The following is a 15010-nucleotide window of genomic DNA, read 5'->3' on the forward strand; positions in this document are numbered from 1 at the left end:
TGTCATTTGGATTGACAAATGCACCAGCGGCTTTCATGGATTTGATGAATCGGATTTTTAAACCGTTTCTAGATCAATTCGTGATAGTGTTCATAGATGATATCTTGATTTATTCGCGCACAGAGGAGGAGCATGCGCAACACTTAAGGATAGTGTTACAAACTTTAAGAGATCATCAGCTTTATGCTAAATTCTCGAAGTGTGAATTTTGGTTAGAAGAAGTAGCATTTTTGGGACATGTAGTATCTCAGAGTGGGATTAAGGTGGATCCTAAAAAGATTGAAGCTGTGATGAATTGGAAAAGGCCAAGTTCAGTAACAGAAATTCGTAGTTTCTTGGGTTTAGCTGGTTATTATAGACGGTTTGTGCAAGACTTTTCTAAGTTGTCTGCACCATTAACTAAGCTAACTCAGAAGAACGCGAAGTTCATTTGGAATGATCAATGTGAAGTGAGTTTCCAGAAGCTGAAGGAGTGTTTGACAACAGCTCCAGTTCTGGCATTACCAGAAGGTAGTGATGGACTTACAGTCTATTGTGATGCTTCTAGGATCGGGTTAGGATGTGTACTGATGCAACATGGACGAGTTATAGCTTATGCTTCTCGCCAGTTGAAAAAGCATGAAGTTAATTATCCAACCCATGATCTAGAATTAGCAGCAGTGATTTTCGCATTAAAGATTTGGAGACATTATCTATATGGAGCAAAATGCGAAATATTCACTGATCACAAGAGTCTGAAATATATATTTGATCAGAGAGAGTTAAATCTCAGACAGAGGAGGTGGATGGAGTTACTAAAGGATTATGACTGTACGATACAGTATCATCCTGGCAAATCTAACGTAGTGGCTGATGCGTTGAGCAGAAAATCAGCAGGAAGTTTAGCTCATGTTACTTTAGTTGAGAAGAGACCAATGATTAGAGAAGTGCATTCGTTGTTTGATCAAGGAGTTCAATTAGAGGTTCGTATTTGGGGAGTTTGTTAGCTCAAATGACGATTAAACCTACATTGAATGATCAGATTAAGGAACTTCAGACAACGGATCCTCAACTAAAGCATGTTATTGCAGAAGTTCAAAAGGGAATGAACTCTGAGTATAATTTGAAAGGTGGTATTCTGAAATATGGTACAAGGGTATGTGTACCAAATGTAGAGAAATTGAAACAGAGGATTATGATGGAGGCACATGGATCTAAGTATAGTGTTCATCCTGGTTCTACCAAGATGTATCACGATGTTAAGGAGATGTATTGGTGGTATGGTATGAAAAGAGATATAGCGGAATTTGTTGCGAAGTGTCCGATATGCCAACAGGTGAAGTTGGAACATCAGAGACCATTTGGATTTTTGCAACAATTACCAATACCAGAATGGAAATGGGAAAGAATAACCATGGATTTTGTCGTTGGATTGCCTAAGTCGCAACGTGGTTTTGATTCGATATGGGTTATCATTGATCGAATGACAAAGTCGGCTCATTTCATTCCGATCAAGGTTACCTATACGGCAGCGAAGTTGGCACATATTTATATTGACAAGGTAGTCAGTTTACATGGAGTTCCTGTGTCAATTGTGTCAGATCGAGGATCAGTTTTTACATCCCGATTTTGGCAAAGTCTGCAAGAGGCTTTAGGAACGCGTTTAGATTTCAGTACAGCGTTTCATCCCCAAACGGATGGACAGTCTGAAAGGACTATCCAGACTTTGGAGGATATGCTAAGAATGTGCATTTTAGATTTCGGAGGCCATTGGGATGAGTATCTACCGTCAGTAGAGTTTTCATATAACAATAGTTATCATTCCAGTATCGAAATGGCACCGTATGAGGCGTTCTATGGACGTAAGTGTAGATCTCCAATTTGTTGGGAGGAAGTTGGAGAAAGAAAGTTAACAGGAGCTGAAATAGTACAGATTACGTCTGAGAAAGTGCCGTTGATTAAGCAACGTTTAGAAACTGCATTTAGTCGGCAAAAGAGCTATGCTGATGTGAGGAGAAAGGATATAGAATTTCAAGTCGGAGATTTTGTGTTTCTTAAAATATCACCTATGAAAGGTGTAATCCGATTTGGAAAGAAAGGAAAGCTAACGCCGAGATATGCAGGACCTTACGAGGTTATTGAGCGAATAGGAGCGGTAGCTTATAAGTTAGCATTACCGTCTGAGATGTCGCAGGTACATCCAGTGTTTCACGTGTCGATGCTTAGGAAGTATATTCCTGACCCTGATAGAATTATTCAGCCTCAAGAGGTTGAGATAGACGAGGAACTATCTTATCAGGAGGAACCTGTAGAAATTGTCGATACCCAGATTAGGAAACTCCGTAGTAAGGAGATACCTATGGTAAAAGTGCTCTGGAGGAGCCGTACAATTGAGGAATGTACGTGGGAAACAGAGGCGGATATGCGGAAACGATATCCCCACTTGTTTGCTCAAGGTAATAATTTGTTTTGAAATTCGAGGACGAATTTCTTATAAGGAGGGGTGAATGTAATACCCCGTAGAATTATTAGCGTTTATTTTCGCTAGTGTCCAATTTTTATTGATTAGGACCTCGAAAATAGTGAATAAATTCACGTGATGAATTTATACATGTGAAAATGTGATTTGGTATGTGTTTGCCTTAAATGTGATTTTTGGCAATTTTACGTGTTAAAAGTGAATTTTGCGATTTTTCATTAAAAACCGTCAAAATAATTATTTTAAATATTTTTAAAGGCCCAAAAATATTTTAAACTCTGCCCATATGATATGATTTAATGTTTTGAATATTTGGTAAAGTTGAATTTATTTTACCCCTAGAGTTTGATTTAATTACAAGAATGCCCCTAATGGCAAACTTGTAAATAATTGAAATAGCTATCTAAATATATAGATATTTTCTTAAGCTAAACTTGATGCCCAAATTTCTTAATCATCTTCCCCATTTGAGTGTGGGTGCCGAACCATTCAAGATCAAAACACAAAAATTTACTCTTTGATTTTCTCTCAAAATTTTGTTAACGAAAATTGTCGGGAATATTGCATAGATCGTGTATGTGTGTTTGCATGTTGAATCAAGGTGAAATCTCAAGCTCAAAACCATAATTTTATTTGCTGATGTTGGTTGAGGTTTAGAAACATGCTTAGGATGGTTTAAAATTGTTGTTTGATGGTTAGTTAATTAGTTTTAGTAATTGTTTTAATGGGTTTCGGTTTTAAATAATTTTTCCGTGAAAATTAAATTATTTATTTTAATTTCTGGGCTGATCTATTTGATAAAGATTAGATATGCTTTAAAGTGAGATTTTTGTGGATTAAAAATGTTAATTAATTCGGGTGTTAATTTAAAGGTTTGAAATTCGATTTTTAATAGTTTAAAACTCAAAAAAATGCTTAAATGTGGGTAAATCTAATGATTTTAAATTTCTGTAAATGATTTTGTTTAAGGTTGATCTAAATGTTTGAATGATGATAAATAAATATTTAATGGTGACTTTTTAGTGATTTAGTAACCGGGTTTAAATTTTGATAATTGTTTATTCGGTTAAAATTATTAAAAAGGGTAAAACTGTCATTTTAATTTCTGGGCAGAAAATAAGGGGGGGCCGAGCCCCGGGTCAAAAATATTTTAAGGAAATTTTTAGAAAACTATGTAAATTGAATATGTGTTTGAATTATATGGATTTATAATTCTATGTTTATTTATGAATTAAATAAACTATGTGGTGTATCGTATTGAAATACGATGACGCGGAAAGAGATAGTCAGAATCAAATTTGGTTTGTGATTATGTGGTTTATATGGTTGAGTCGGTCTAGAGTTTATCCTAGAATTTAGAGTTATTACATTTATTAATGTTTAATCTCTAAATTAGATCCAGCGAGTCTTGTCGCGGAAACCGGCGAGCGAAGGTTTTAATATTTCGACGGGTGATATTTTTATAATTGGAATAAGCGAGTACTGTGAGTGTGTTTACAACTTATACTGCTAAATATTAGTGTTAAAAATATTGTGAACTGCTTTACATGATTTGCAAATGCTTTATTTTATTTTGAATTTAAATCGCATAAACTATTATACATAGTTTTGAAACCGATTTAGATTCATTGAAACATGCTTACTATTGGGCGACAATAGTGCTGTGTGATCACCGGTATTGCATTTAGAATGGGTTGCATGTGAATGTACTGTGTGAATCCTGGCGACGGCCTGGAAAGTCAGGCGACGGCCTAGACTCTGTGTGAACAAATCTTCAGAGGCAACAGAATATAGACGACCAAAGGCAGTAAAGAGAAACTGCCGAGATCTGAGAGATTGAACCTTTTAATAAAAAGTGAAATGGCGACGGTATATATGTACTGCCGAAATCTGTTGTATGGTGAAAGAGTCTAAAGACCTTCACATACGTAAAAGATGAATGATCAGATTTGACGGGCTAGAGTACAAAAAGAAATGAATAAATACGGCCATGAAAAGGTTAACCCGAATATGATGAAATGATGTGGAATATTTATGTTTCCTGTTTTGAAAGCATATAGGAACATGAATCATGGTTTAGGGTTTCATATGAATCGGTAATCTGGAATGCATTGCTTTCATATTAATGTTTATTAGTACATGTTGTACGCATTCACCAGTTTTTATAACTGACCCCGTTGAATTTAATATTTTTACAGGCGAGTAGTTTGACGTGTGGATTTCCAATTTCTTGTTCCGGAAATCCCTGACTTGAATAAAGTGAGAATGACTTTCCTTTATGTGTCTAGAGTTGCAGTAGCTAGAATAATGAACGGTGATACCTTAGTAGTCGTTGGACTTATTTATGCTTTATATTTTATTATAACGCTTAAACTCTGATAATATGTAATATGTGAATGCTGTGCGAAAGTCCGAGCGACTGCACGAGTACAAAATGCGGCGAGCGCATCTGCATAATGAAATGCAGTTAAATCCATAATGAAATGGTCTGCATAATGAAATGCGGTTAAGTCCATAATGAAATGGCCTGCATAGTGAAATGCAGTAATTACCATAGTAAGATGGTATGCATAATGAGATGCATGATAAACCATAGTGAAATGGTTTTGACAACTAAAATGCAATAATTTAAGAAAAAAATTATGTGCATGTTTTAAATGGTAATTTTTAATAGAACGTTTTAAACTGCGATTTTAAAATGTTCGAAAATGATTTGAATTCCGCGAAAATTTTTAAGTGATTTTTAATGTATTTTTAAGGCTTGCTACGGGTTTCGGAGCAACCACTCCCATTCCCTAGCGCCGGTCTCGACGCCGAGGATCGGGTCGTGACATTAAACCTTACAATCCTCAATCGAGGAAGGACTTCCTCGGTATTTACAGGACCGGTTCGTTCCAACAAAGCCTGAAGTCGGGTGTGTGCCTCTTCTCGTACTTTGTCCCTCCTAATATATGTGTGCTCCGGAGAAACACACGACCAGCCCAGAGGCAATTCAGAAAAGGCAGAAGGATGCCTAATTCGGAACCAGTCTACCCTAAAGCGCTTAAGCGACGTAGTCACGTGATTGACAACTCGCCTAGGCTCCGACTTCAGAATTTTAAAATAGGCAAAGTCATACTGGCCGTTAAAAACTAAGCCATACATACTAGCAAATATTTTTACAGAAAAAGGGATCTTATTTTTCAAACAAAAGGCCCGCACAGTGAAAAAATGCCTAATACCATTAGGATGAAACTGACTTAGAGGCATATTATACCACCGAAGAAGAGAAAGAAGGTCGTTTTGAAAAGGGATCCTAACCCCAGAATGAAGGTGTTCCACACACACAACTACATATCCCGGACCAACAGGAGCATTTATGGTTATGCCCGGAGGCGATAATTCTAGGGTATAACCAGTAGGAATCTTAAGCTTCGAACCTAAGTAGTCCAAATAATTTTGGGTAAGCTCGGCAAATATCGTTTCCATCATCACCCTCCTAGCTAAAGAAGTCTTACATTTCCTAGGTCTAACTCGCCTAGGCCGAGCATAAGAAGTATCCTCTGAACATCCCAGACCATCGAACCTATTTTCACCAACAACCCCATCCTCGGTATCCTCATGATGGTCACTATCGGTACTACTAACAGTCTTGTTTGACATCAACACCTAGGTCTTGCTCAGACAAATTCTGAGAGTCTTATTCGTTCGACATTTATTCAAACACAAACAAAAACAGAAAATCAAAAAGAAACAAACCCTAAATATATGATCCTAATAGAAAAACAAGAAAAAAAGAACACGACAACCAAATAAAAAGATCAAAATAGAGAAAAGCTGATGAACTTACGAATGATATTGATGCAAAACTCGAAGAAAATTGAAAAAAGAAGGAAAGAAAAGCAAGAACAGCAAGTATAGAGAGAGAAAGACGGAAAAGAAGAAAACAAAAAATGAACAAAACAAAGGTTTATATAGAAACTGAACAGGTCCAACTGAAGAGTCACCTTAATTAAAGAGCCATAACTCAGTAGTCACCTCAATAAATGTGATAGTTGGAGACAGCGTCAGTTACAAAGCAGCAAAAAGATGCCACGTGTAACAACAAGGCAGACATTAAATACAGCAAAAACACGCATGCAAAATGAATAGAGCCAGAAGACAAACTCGGACATAAATATCCGACATAACAGGGGGGGACTTGTGATAACAACACAGATGAATAATCTCAAAAATAGAACATCAACCGAACAAGATACAATACAGACCGAGTAAGACGCATCATAAAACCTCGAACAAAACACACTGCCAACCCCTCTCGGCTCAAACCAAACAAGACATACTACAGACCGAGCAAGACACATCATAAATCTAGTTAGTAAGGAACACTGCCAATCCTTCTCGGCTCAAACCGAACAAGGACATACCACATCGTCACCTCATGATAATCGAATGAAACACACAGCACCTCGGTTTTGTCCGAGGTTCGCCTCTCACTAATTACAACGACAGAACTGTCAGAAGGTACCCTGACATTCCAGACAATATCTGCACGGACAAAGAGAATGAAATCAGGATTGTCGGCCCAGACAAAGAGGAACATAGGCATAATATAAAAGGCTAAGAAAAAGTAGGTAAAAAGGTTAATTCTCTTTTTCTCTCAACTCTTAACTCACTTTCACTTCTTATTCTTTCTCTCACTAAAATACCTATTGACTAGACCGTCGGAGTGGTTTGCCGGAATCCCCTTCCGGCATCCTTCTTACGGTTGTGTTGTGCCTTTCAGATACAGTCTTGAAGCTTCCGCCGGATCAGAGTGTCGCCGCCGTTCCACAAGTTATCAATAACCTAAAAGGTGATTTTGACATAAAAGTCGGATGAGTAATCTGAGCATGATAACCTAAAAGGTGATTTTCATTATGTTGCCAGTAAAATAATTTTTTTCATATTCAAAACTTACTAATGATTCGAAAAGAGTGATTTTTTTGTAATAAAATTATTTTGAAAGGTGATACTGTTTTGAAGAATAAATATTACTTTTATAATTTTAGCAGGTTGTGGTTTGTTTACACTTTGATGTCGTTGGTTTCATACTCGATTTGCTAGTTATGGTCGAAGTATGTGTTTTCTAAAAGTTTGTTAAAGATTAATTGTTTTCTCACTTGGGTGATGAGTCCTATGTTGCTGCTTGGGTGACGTTGAGCTTCCTATTTTAAAAAAATTGAGATTTTGTTTTAAAGTGCATTTTCCAGATTTACAAATATTTAAAATATGTTTTATAAACGGTTGTTTAGGGTTTGACTTGGGTCACCCAAATTTAGGAGTTGAACTTGGAAGTTGTAATAACTCAGCTAACTCGATGGTTTTACGAATTAAGATATTTAGGTACTTTTAAAGCAATTAACTTGTAAATGAGGTTTTTCCGGAAAATTAATTTTTAAAAAAAAAACATGAGGCTGAAACTTGAACTTGAAAAGTTTTATGATTAACTTTAAATTTCAAATTGAATTTGGAAGTGCACTCTTATAAGATGATATAATTACAAGTTGATTTTGATACGAAAATTCAAGCTTTTTGTAGCATGTCTTGATTTTGGTCTTTTCAATATGTTGGACTGATTTTGCTGAATGTCATGTTTGGTTGAACTATTTTGATTGTTTTTATTTTATCTTTTCATTCGGAGTAACACGTGAGATTAATTAATTCACGTGGTCATAGATGGCTTACCTTATTGTGTGGTCTTAATTTGTGAGTAAGATCTTCGTTTAGACCCAGTTGCCTTTGTCTTCATTTTTAGTTTCGATGGATTTGGTGTTTTGTTTGTGGGTCGAAATCTTTGGGTTTCGATATCGAGAAAGTTAAGGGAATTATTTCCTTGGAACGGTTGGTGATTTCTGATTATCCTGGAAAAGGATATTGGAAATCCTGACCCGAGATGATAAATCAGACTACTAGAAAACAGGGCATTAGCGACGGATTTATCCGTCGCTAATGCCCTTTATTCCGTCGCTAACTGCAGTTAGCGACGGAATTGCGACGGACTGTGTCCATCGCAACAATATTGGTCGCAAAATAAGTTAGCGACCAATATTGTATTCCGTGGCAAATTTAGCGACGGATAACCCGTCGCTATATTTACCTGAAACCGTCGCTACATGGTCTCAAGCTTAGACCAAAGCTGAGACCAACTAGAGACGGATGTAATGTTTTCCGTCGCCAAACGTGCCAATTTGGAGACAGAATGGGCACGTTTGGCGACGGATATATCCGTCGTCAAATCCACAATGTTAGCGACGAATTATATCTGTCGCCAACCTTGCCAAATTTATCTCCAATTTGGCACATTGGCGACGGATATATCTGTCGCCAACGTATGCAATCTGTCGCCAATATATGTTTTATCGGCAGATTTTTGCCATTTTTTGCAGTTTTTCCCTGTCGTATAGAGGATATTAAACTATGTAGATCATTAGACTTTACTCAAATTACAGAAAGATCACTAAAAAAACTTTTGTTACAAAATGATCATTGAACTATACCTTTTACTACAAAAATGTTTATGTTGTTACAAAAACAACAATAAACTTTTCGTGAATTACAAAAATGTCACTAGATAATACCTCTTATTACAAAAAGGTCATTAAACTATGTTCCTTTTTGTAAATTTGGCTTGCCACGTAAGCGAAAATGTTGCGTTTTTGCTATAAAACGCAACGTTTTAGATGGATGAACCCCTTTGTAATAAAAATTATAGTTCAATGACCATTTTGTAACAAAAGTTTTTTTAGTGACCTTTCTGTAATTTAAGGAAAGCTTAGTGATCTACAGAGTTTAATATCCTTTCAAATCTGTTAAATACACTAATTAAAATTCATTTACGGATAACAATTAATAGAAAGTTGACACTAAATATATAGATAAATATCAAAATACAAATATAACGTTGTCTAAAAGAAAAAATATACATAATTAGTTCAGAATCCTAATTTAACAGGACACTACAAATCTGTAGTGTCATCACGGTCTGGTGGGGGAGCGGGAAACTGTGGCTGATACTCTGGAGGAAGATTAGGCATCATCCTTGCAATCTCCTCTCGGATAAGCTGGGCCATTTCCGATTGGTGCTCACGCTGTTGCTCTGCCAGCTGTTGACGATTTTGCTCCGCTAGCCTCTGGTCAACCTCTCGCAGGCGCTCCTGAATTCCTGTCTGCACACGGCGCTCCCGAATTCCTCGTCCGCCAGCTGTGTCGACCTAGAAGAGCTGCCTCGCTGCGCCCTGCTGCTACTCGGGGCTGCATACCTGCTACTCGCTGAACCTAAACCGTACACGCGGTGCTTCTTATTGACACCCTCGATGTCCAGAATCAGTTGGATCTCATCCACCTCCGCTGGACTCATCGAGCTACCCTCTCTAGTCGGCGACTGAGTCGCAGCAGCCAGCCTCTCAGCAATAGCGTCCTACAAAACAGTTAAAAAACATATCAGTTCAGGTAAATAACAAATAAAAAAGCATCACATATTAAAAGTAATTCTAATTTTTAAAGAAATTTCGGAAGCATTTCTTTTATAATATGAGCATCACCCATTTTTCAGGAAAATCCTGCAAGAAAATTACAATATATAACCCAAACAACAAACACTTTCAATCTAATTAAGTACACAAACGTCAAGTCTACATAACTTATGTACTTAAATAGTTAATCCAAATATATTTAACAAGTACAATATATATATTCAACACCAAAGCCTAAACATAATTAATAGATTTATAAATTTATAAGAACTTACAGTCATGTTCTGAGCCCGCTTGTCTACAGGTTTATTCTCACCCTTCGTGGAGTGAAGGCGAGTGTACAGCTCCGTCACACTCGGTTTCCGGCCGAGCTCCTTAGCCTATCATAAAAAATATAATTAAATAAGTACGAAAATAAAGAAAATACATTATTTTACTTACTGAATTTAGAAATATACCATCACGTCCATATGTTTGAGAGCAAAGCGGGATCCCCCAGTATGACGGACCGGTGCAGTACCGGCGCCCGCTGGCTCGCTCATCCGGTTTGCCCGGGCTATCTCCGACTTCTTCTTCTCCGCCTCTGTGTCCTAGAAGGCATTCCAGGCATCCCATATTTCTTGGCCCACAGATTTATGCTTCTCCTTTTTGGACTTCATTTTATGGACGTTGTCTTTGTAGCGGGTGGCTGCGTGGGTCATGAAGACATGTCTGATGAGCTCGTCGCTGTAGACCAAACTATCCCACCAGAATTATTTCTGCAACAGTAAAAACATATGTTGTGAGTTAGTTTTTCATGAAAATGAAAACTTAAATGTATTAACTTTAATTTAATTACCTGGAACTCCTGGAAATAGAAATCCCTCTAATCCGCAGTCAGAAAGCACCATGCATAGCCAGTCTCAAACCAGCACTTCCTAAAAATGTCTCTGATGGCACGAGAAACCGGCCTTCAGTCCAGCAACAAAGTCCTGTGATTAGATAAGCATAAATTAGTTTAAATAAAAATTAATTACAAATTAATTACATATTACGATATCATTAAAAACTAAATAGTAATCAAACTTCCTAGGGTCCGGGTGAACCCTCGCCCTGCCCTAGTCGTCCATAATAGTCGGGGGCTCGCTAGGCTCACGCTGCTGCCGAGGCTGAACAGGTCCTCCGGCCTCCAGCTGTTGCTGCTCCTCAGCAACGTCAGGTATCGCCAACAACAGGGTCGTCTCCCCGTCCGCGTTCTTGGCCTGTGCCACGGCCTGAGCCAGTGCCTCGACCTCGACCCCTCATACGTGTACATACGTCAATTTTACATGTTCCACAACCAACCAACACATTATATAAATTAAGAAATGTTTCGTGAAACATAAAACTAATAAATATTAATTCAAATTCAACGAGTATACACTTAAATAAAATTAAGAAACATAATTTCAGCCTTATATCGTCTTCTAAAATTGATTATAGTTTGAAAAAATCTAATACAAAAAATTTACTAAACTACTAAAGCTCTTCGCTTTCATCTTCGTCTGATGAGGATGCGATGAACTCATCTTCTGTTTCTTGTTCAGGAGGCATAAACAACGCATCTTCTTATGCTTCTCCATTTTGATCAGCGAAATATGTTGGATTGCCGTCTGTTGCAACAATGAGAGGATTTTCTTCTGCCTCATCTTGAAAGGCCGGGATAATCCCCTCGGGCATGTCAAATTCTGATCGTGCCTTTATTCTGCAAACTGCCCACCAATTTAATTTATCCCTTCTTTTACTCGGATATGGTAGGCAATGAACTTGATCGGCCTGTTCGGCTAAGATGAAAGGTTCATACTTATTATATCTCTTTCTGTTATTAATATCCACCATGTTGTATTTTTTTTACTAATTGTGCCAGAATTGTGCGCTGGGTCGAACCACTCGCATTTAAATAAGACAGTCGTCTTCATTGGAAGCGCCGGATACTCCAACTCAATTATGTCTGTCAGAACTCCATAAAAGTCAATTTTTAAAATACTTACATATTGTTGAAACTAGTAGGCAAAGTCACTCTGAAACTTTGCTTCAATTTGCTAGGTGCTGATATCGGGGTTTCCTCTCCGCAACTCGCCTTCGAAAATACTTAAGTTAATAATCAATAATTAGACTCTGAATCGTTATTATTAATTACATTGACAGCTGTATTAAACCTTACTCTCTGTAATTTTCAATTTCTGAACAATTCAACAGAACATATGTCCGAGCAGCAACAATCTCAGCATCTTTGAGATATCTCTTTCGGCAAGCACCCATTGATTGCCCGTGAGGCTTGAAAATAAATAGTCTGTCAACATCGTTGTCGATTTTAATGTCACAAACTTCATTTCTTTGCAGCCGCTCAGGTATCATTGGGTCACCTTCTGAAAAGTAATAAGCTACAAATTTTGCTGTTTCTTCATTCAAGTATCCGCTGCTGATGCTTCCTTCTACCCTCCCTTTATTGGAGACTTTTTTTTTCAGTTTTCTTAAATATCTGATTCCACATGCCACAGTTAGTAAACAGTACATGTTAATACACAGTATTGAGAAAATTCAGTAACATTACGTTTCAAATGGGTACATCCAGCGATACTGAACCGGCCCTGCCATCATAGCTTTGATCGGTAGATGTACGGGTAGATGTTCCATGGAGTCAAAAAAGCTTGGCGGAAAAATACGTTCTAGCTTGCACAGTATCTTTGGGATTTCCAGCCTCATACGTTCTATATCTTTCTCTGTTAGAGACGTGGAGGTTAACGCACGGAAAAAGATACTCAGCTCTGTTAAAGGCTCCCACACTTCCTTCGGTAATAGCTCACGGAGAGCGATTGGAGAAATTCTTTGCATAAAAATGTGGCAGTCATGACTTTTCATTCCATGCATTTTCAGACTGGTTGTATCGACACATCTGGAAAAGTTAGACGCATAACCATCTGGAAACTTTATTAACTTAATCCACTCGAGTAAAGCCTTTTTTCCGTCCCTATCCAAAGCATACATCGCCTTAGGAAATCTCCCAGTAACCGGATCTTTTGCTAACTCGGGCTGATCACATATGTCATTCAACTCATCTCTAGATTTTGCATGGTCTTTCGTTTTCCCGGGAACATTTAGTACCGTATTGAAAATGTTGTCGAATACGTTTTTCTCAATGTGCATGACATCGAGATTGTGACGAATGAGATTCGTTTTCCAATACGGCAAATCCCAAAAAATGCTTTTTTTATTCCAACCATAATCTGTCGACTTTGCAACATTATTTTTCTCAGCCCCAATTTCATATGCCTTCATAAAACCCAGATTGTCCACCTCTGCCAGCAATTCTTCTCCGGTTTTCGGCTGTCCGAATTCTTGATTTACGGTTTTCCCTTTACGGAAATGAGTTGTGTTATGACGGTACGCGTGACCACGAGGCAAGAACCTTTTGTGGCAATCAAACCACGACTGTTTTCTACTCCCTTTAAGCGTGAAAGCATCCTTATTTTCCATGCAGTGTGGGCAAGCCAGTCTCCCAGATGTGCTCCAGCCAGACAACATGGAATAAGCGGGAAAATCATTAATTGCCCACATCAGTGCCGCTTTCATTTGAAAATTCTGTCGCCTATGAACGTCGAATGTCTGGACTCCAAATTCCAACAGTTGGTTCAGCTCAGCTATTAATGGCTGCAGGAATATATCCATTTGGTGTTTAGGATTTCGAGGCCCAGGGACAATAACAATTAAAAACATGAACTCATCTTTCAAACACATCCCTGGGGGGAGATTGTAGGGTGTCAAAATTACTGGCCATGATGAATAATTCTGCCCGAAGGCCCTAAATGGTTGAAACCCATCAGTACACAGGCCTAGTCTGAAGTTTCGAATTTCTCCCGCAAACTCTGTATGCAATTCACTGAAATGTTTCCACGCCGGAGAGTCTTACGGGTGACAAATCTTTCCATCAACCATCTCGTGTTCTGCGTGCCACGTCATATGCTTGGCGATGGCTATAGAAGCGTACAACCTCTGCAGTCTCAGAGTTATAGGAAAATAAAACATTTTCCTATAAGGGACGTTAACTCGTCTTTTCACAGAATTTCCTTTAGGGGGCGGTTTCCACCGTTCGTGATCGCAAATTTTGCATCGTGTTAACTCCGCGTCTGACCCCCAGTAAATCTTGCATTTGCGGAAACAGCAATCGATAACTTCAACCGGCAACCCAAGACCTCTAATTATCTTCTTTATTTCAGCAAAGTTCTTTGGCATCTTGTTGTCCTCTGGGAGCAGCTCTTGTATAAATTCGGTCACATCATCTACTAAAGCTACTGACCCACTATGTCGACATTTGATGTCTAACATTTTAGCAGCTGCAGACAAGGGAGAGTGTTTGCTATTACCGGGGCATACAGGTTCTTTGGCCGCACGCATCATATCCTAAAAGTGTTTAGCTTCATTATTCAGTTCCTCCTCCGTGAACACTCAGCATCGATAACCATTCTATGAACGGAGCTGAACTCGTCACCCCCCTCATATTCCATGTCAACGTCATACTTCGGTAGCTGTGCAACAGGACGAGGATTTAAAACATTTCACTCACCATGAAAAACCCAGACTTGATAATCTTTGACAAACCCTTTCTGCAAAATGAGAAGCTTGACTGTTTCGACATCCCGATAACTCGTATTTTTACATCCTGTCCTAGGACAAGACATTTAATCTCAGCCCCACTCATACACGCAGGATGACGTAAGGCGAAATTCACAAACTGTTGTACGCGCTCGTCAAAACCTGGGTACAACAACCCGCCATGGAGCCGCCTATACATCCAACTTCGGTCTGATTCCATTTCTGTAGCACGGATAATTAGGAGGGGTTTTTGCTCGAAAATAGCAAAGTCAATGTAATTGACTGCTTTAAAGGTATGGACCTATCCCATTCGCAAAACTGGCGCCCCTTAACTCGGACACGATATATGCCTAGCAACGGAGAAAAATATTCGGCAGCCTTCCGGCGTCGTTCTCCTTAAGTGCGATATTTAGTATATGCGTTGTAACGCTAATTATATATTCCGCGA

General features: G+C 38.4%; 1 protein-coding gene and 1 long non-coding RNA gene across 2 annotated transcripts; one reads left to right on the forward strand and one right to left on the reverse strand.

The window, feature by feature from the left end:
* The first annotated feature begins 3901 nt into the window (after positions 1 to 3901).
* Positions 3902 to 4867, forward strand: LOC126671729 (uncharacterized). Its single transcript, XR_007639101.2, has 2 exons — positions 3902 to 3942; positions 4657 to 4867. It is a non-coding gene; the product is annotated as an uncharacterized LOC126671729 (long non-coding RNA).
* A 7262-nt stretch (positions 4868 to 12129) lies between these two features.
* On the reverse strand, positions 12130 to 14782 carry LOC126672521 (uncharacterized). Its single transcript, XM_050366475.1, has 5 exons — positions 14534 to 14782; positions 13880 to 14370; positions 13191 to 13771; positions 12539 to 13046; positions 12130 to 12451 (listed from the first exon to the last, which is right to left on the reverse strand). Exons 1-5 carry the CDS (start codon positions 14780 to 14782, stop codon positions 12130 to 12132), a joined length of 2151 nt encoding a protein of 716 aa, XP_050222432.1.
* Positions 14783 to 15010: the final 228 nt, after the last annotated feature.

Source organism: Mercurialis annua, linkage group LG3 (assembly GCF_937616625.2).
Source record: "Mercurialis annua linkage group LG3, ddMerAnnu1.2, whole genome shotgun sequence".
In the NCBI taxonomy this organism is placed as follows: Eukaryota; Viridiplantae; Streptophyta; class Magnoliopsida; order Malpighiales; family Euphorbiaceae; genus Mercurialis; species Mercurialis annua.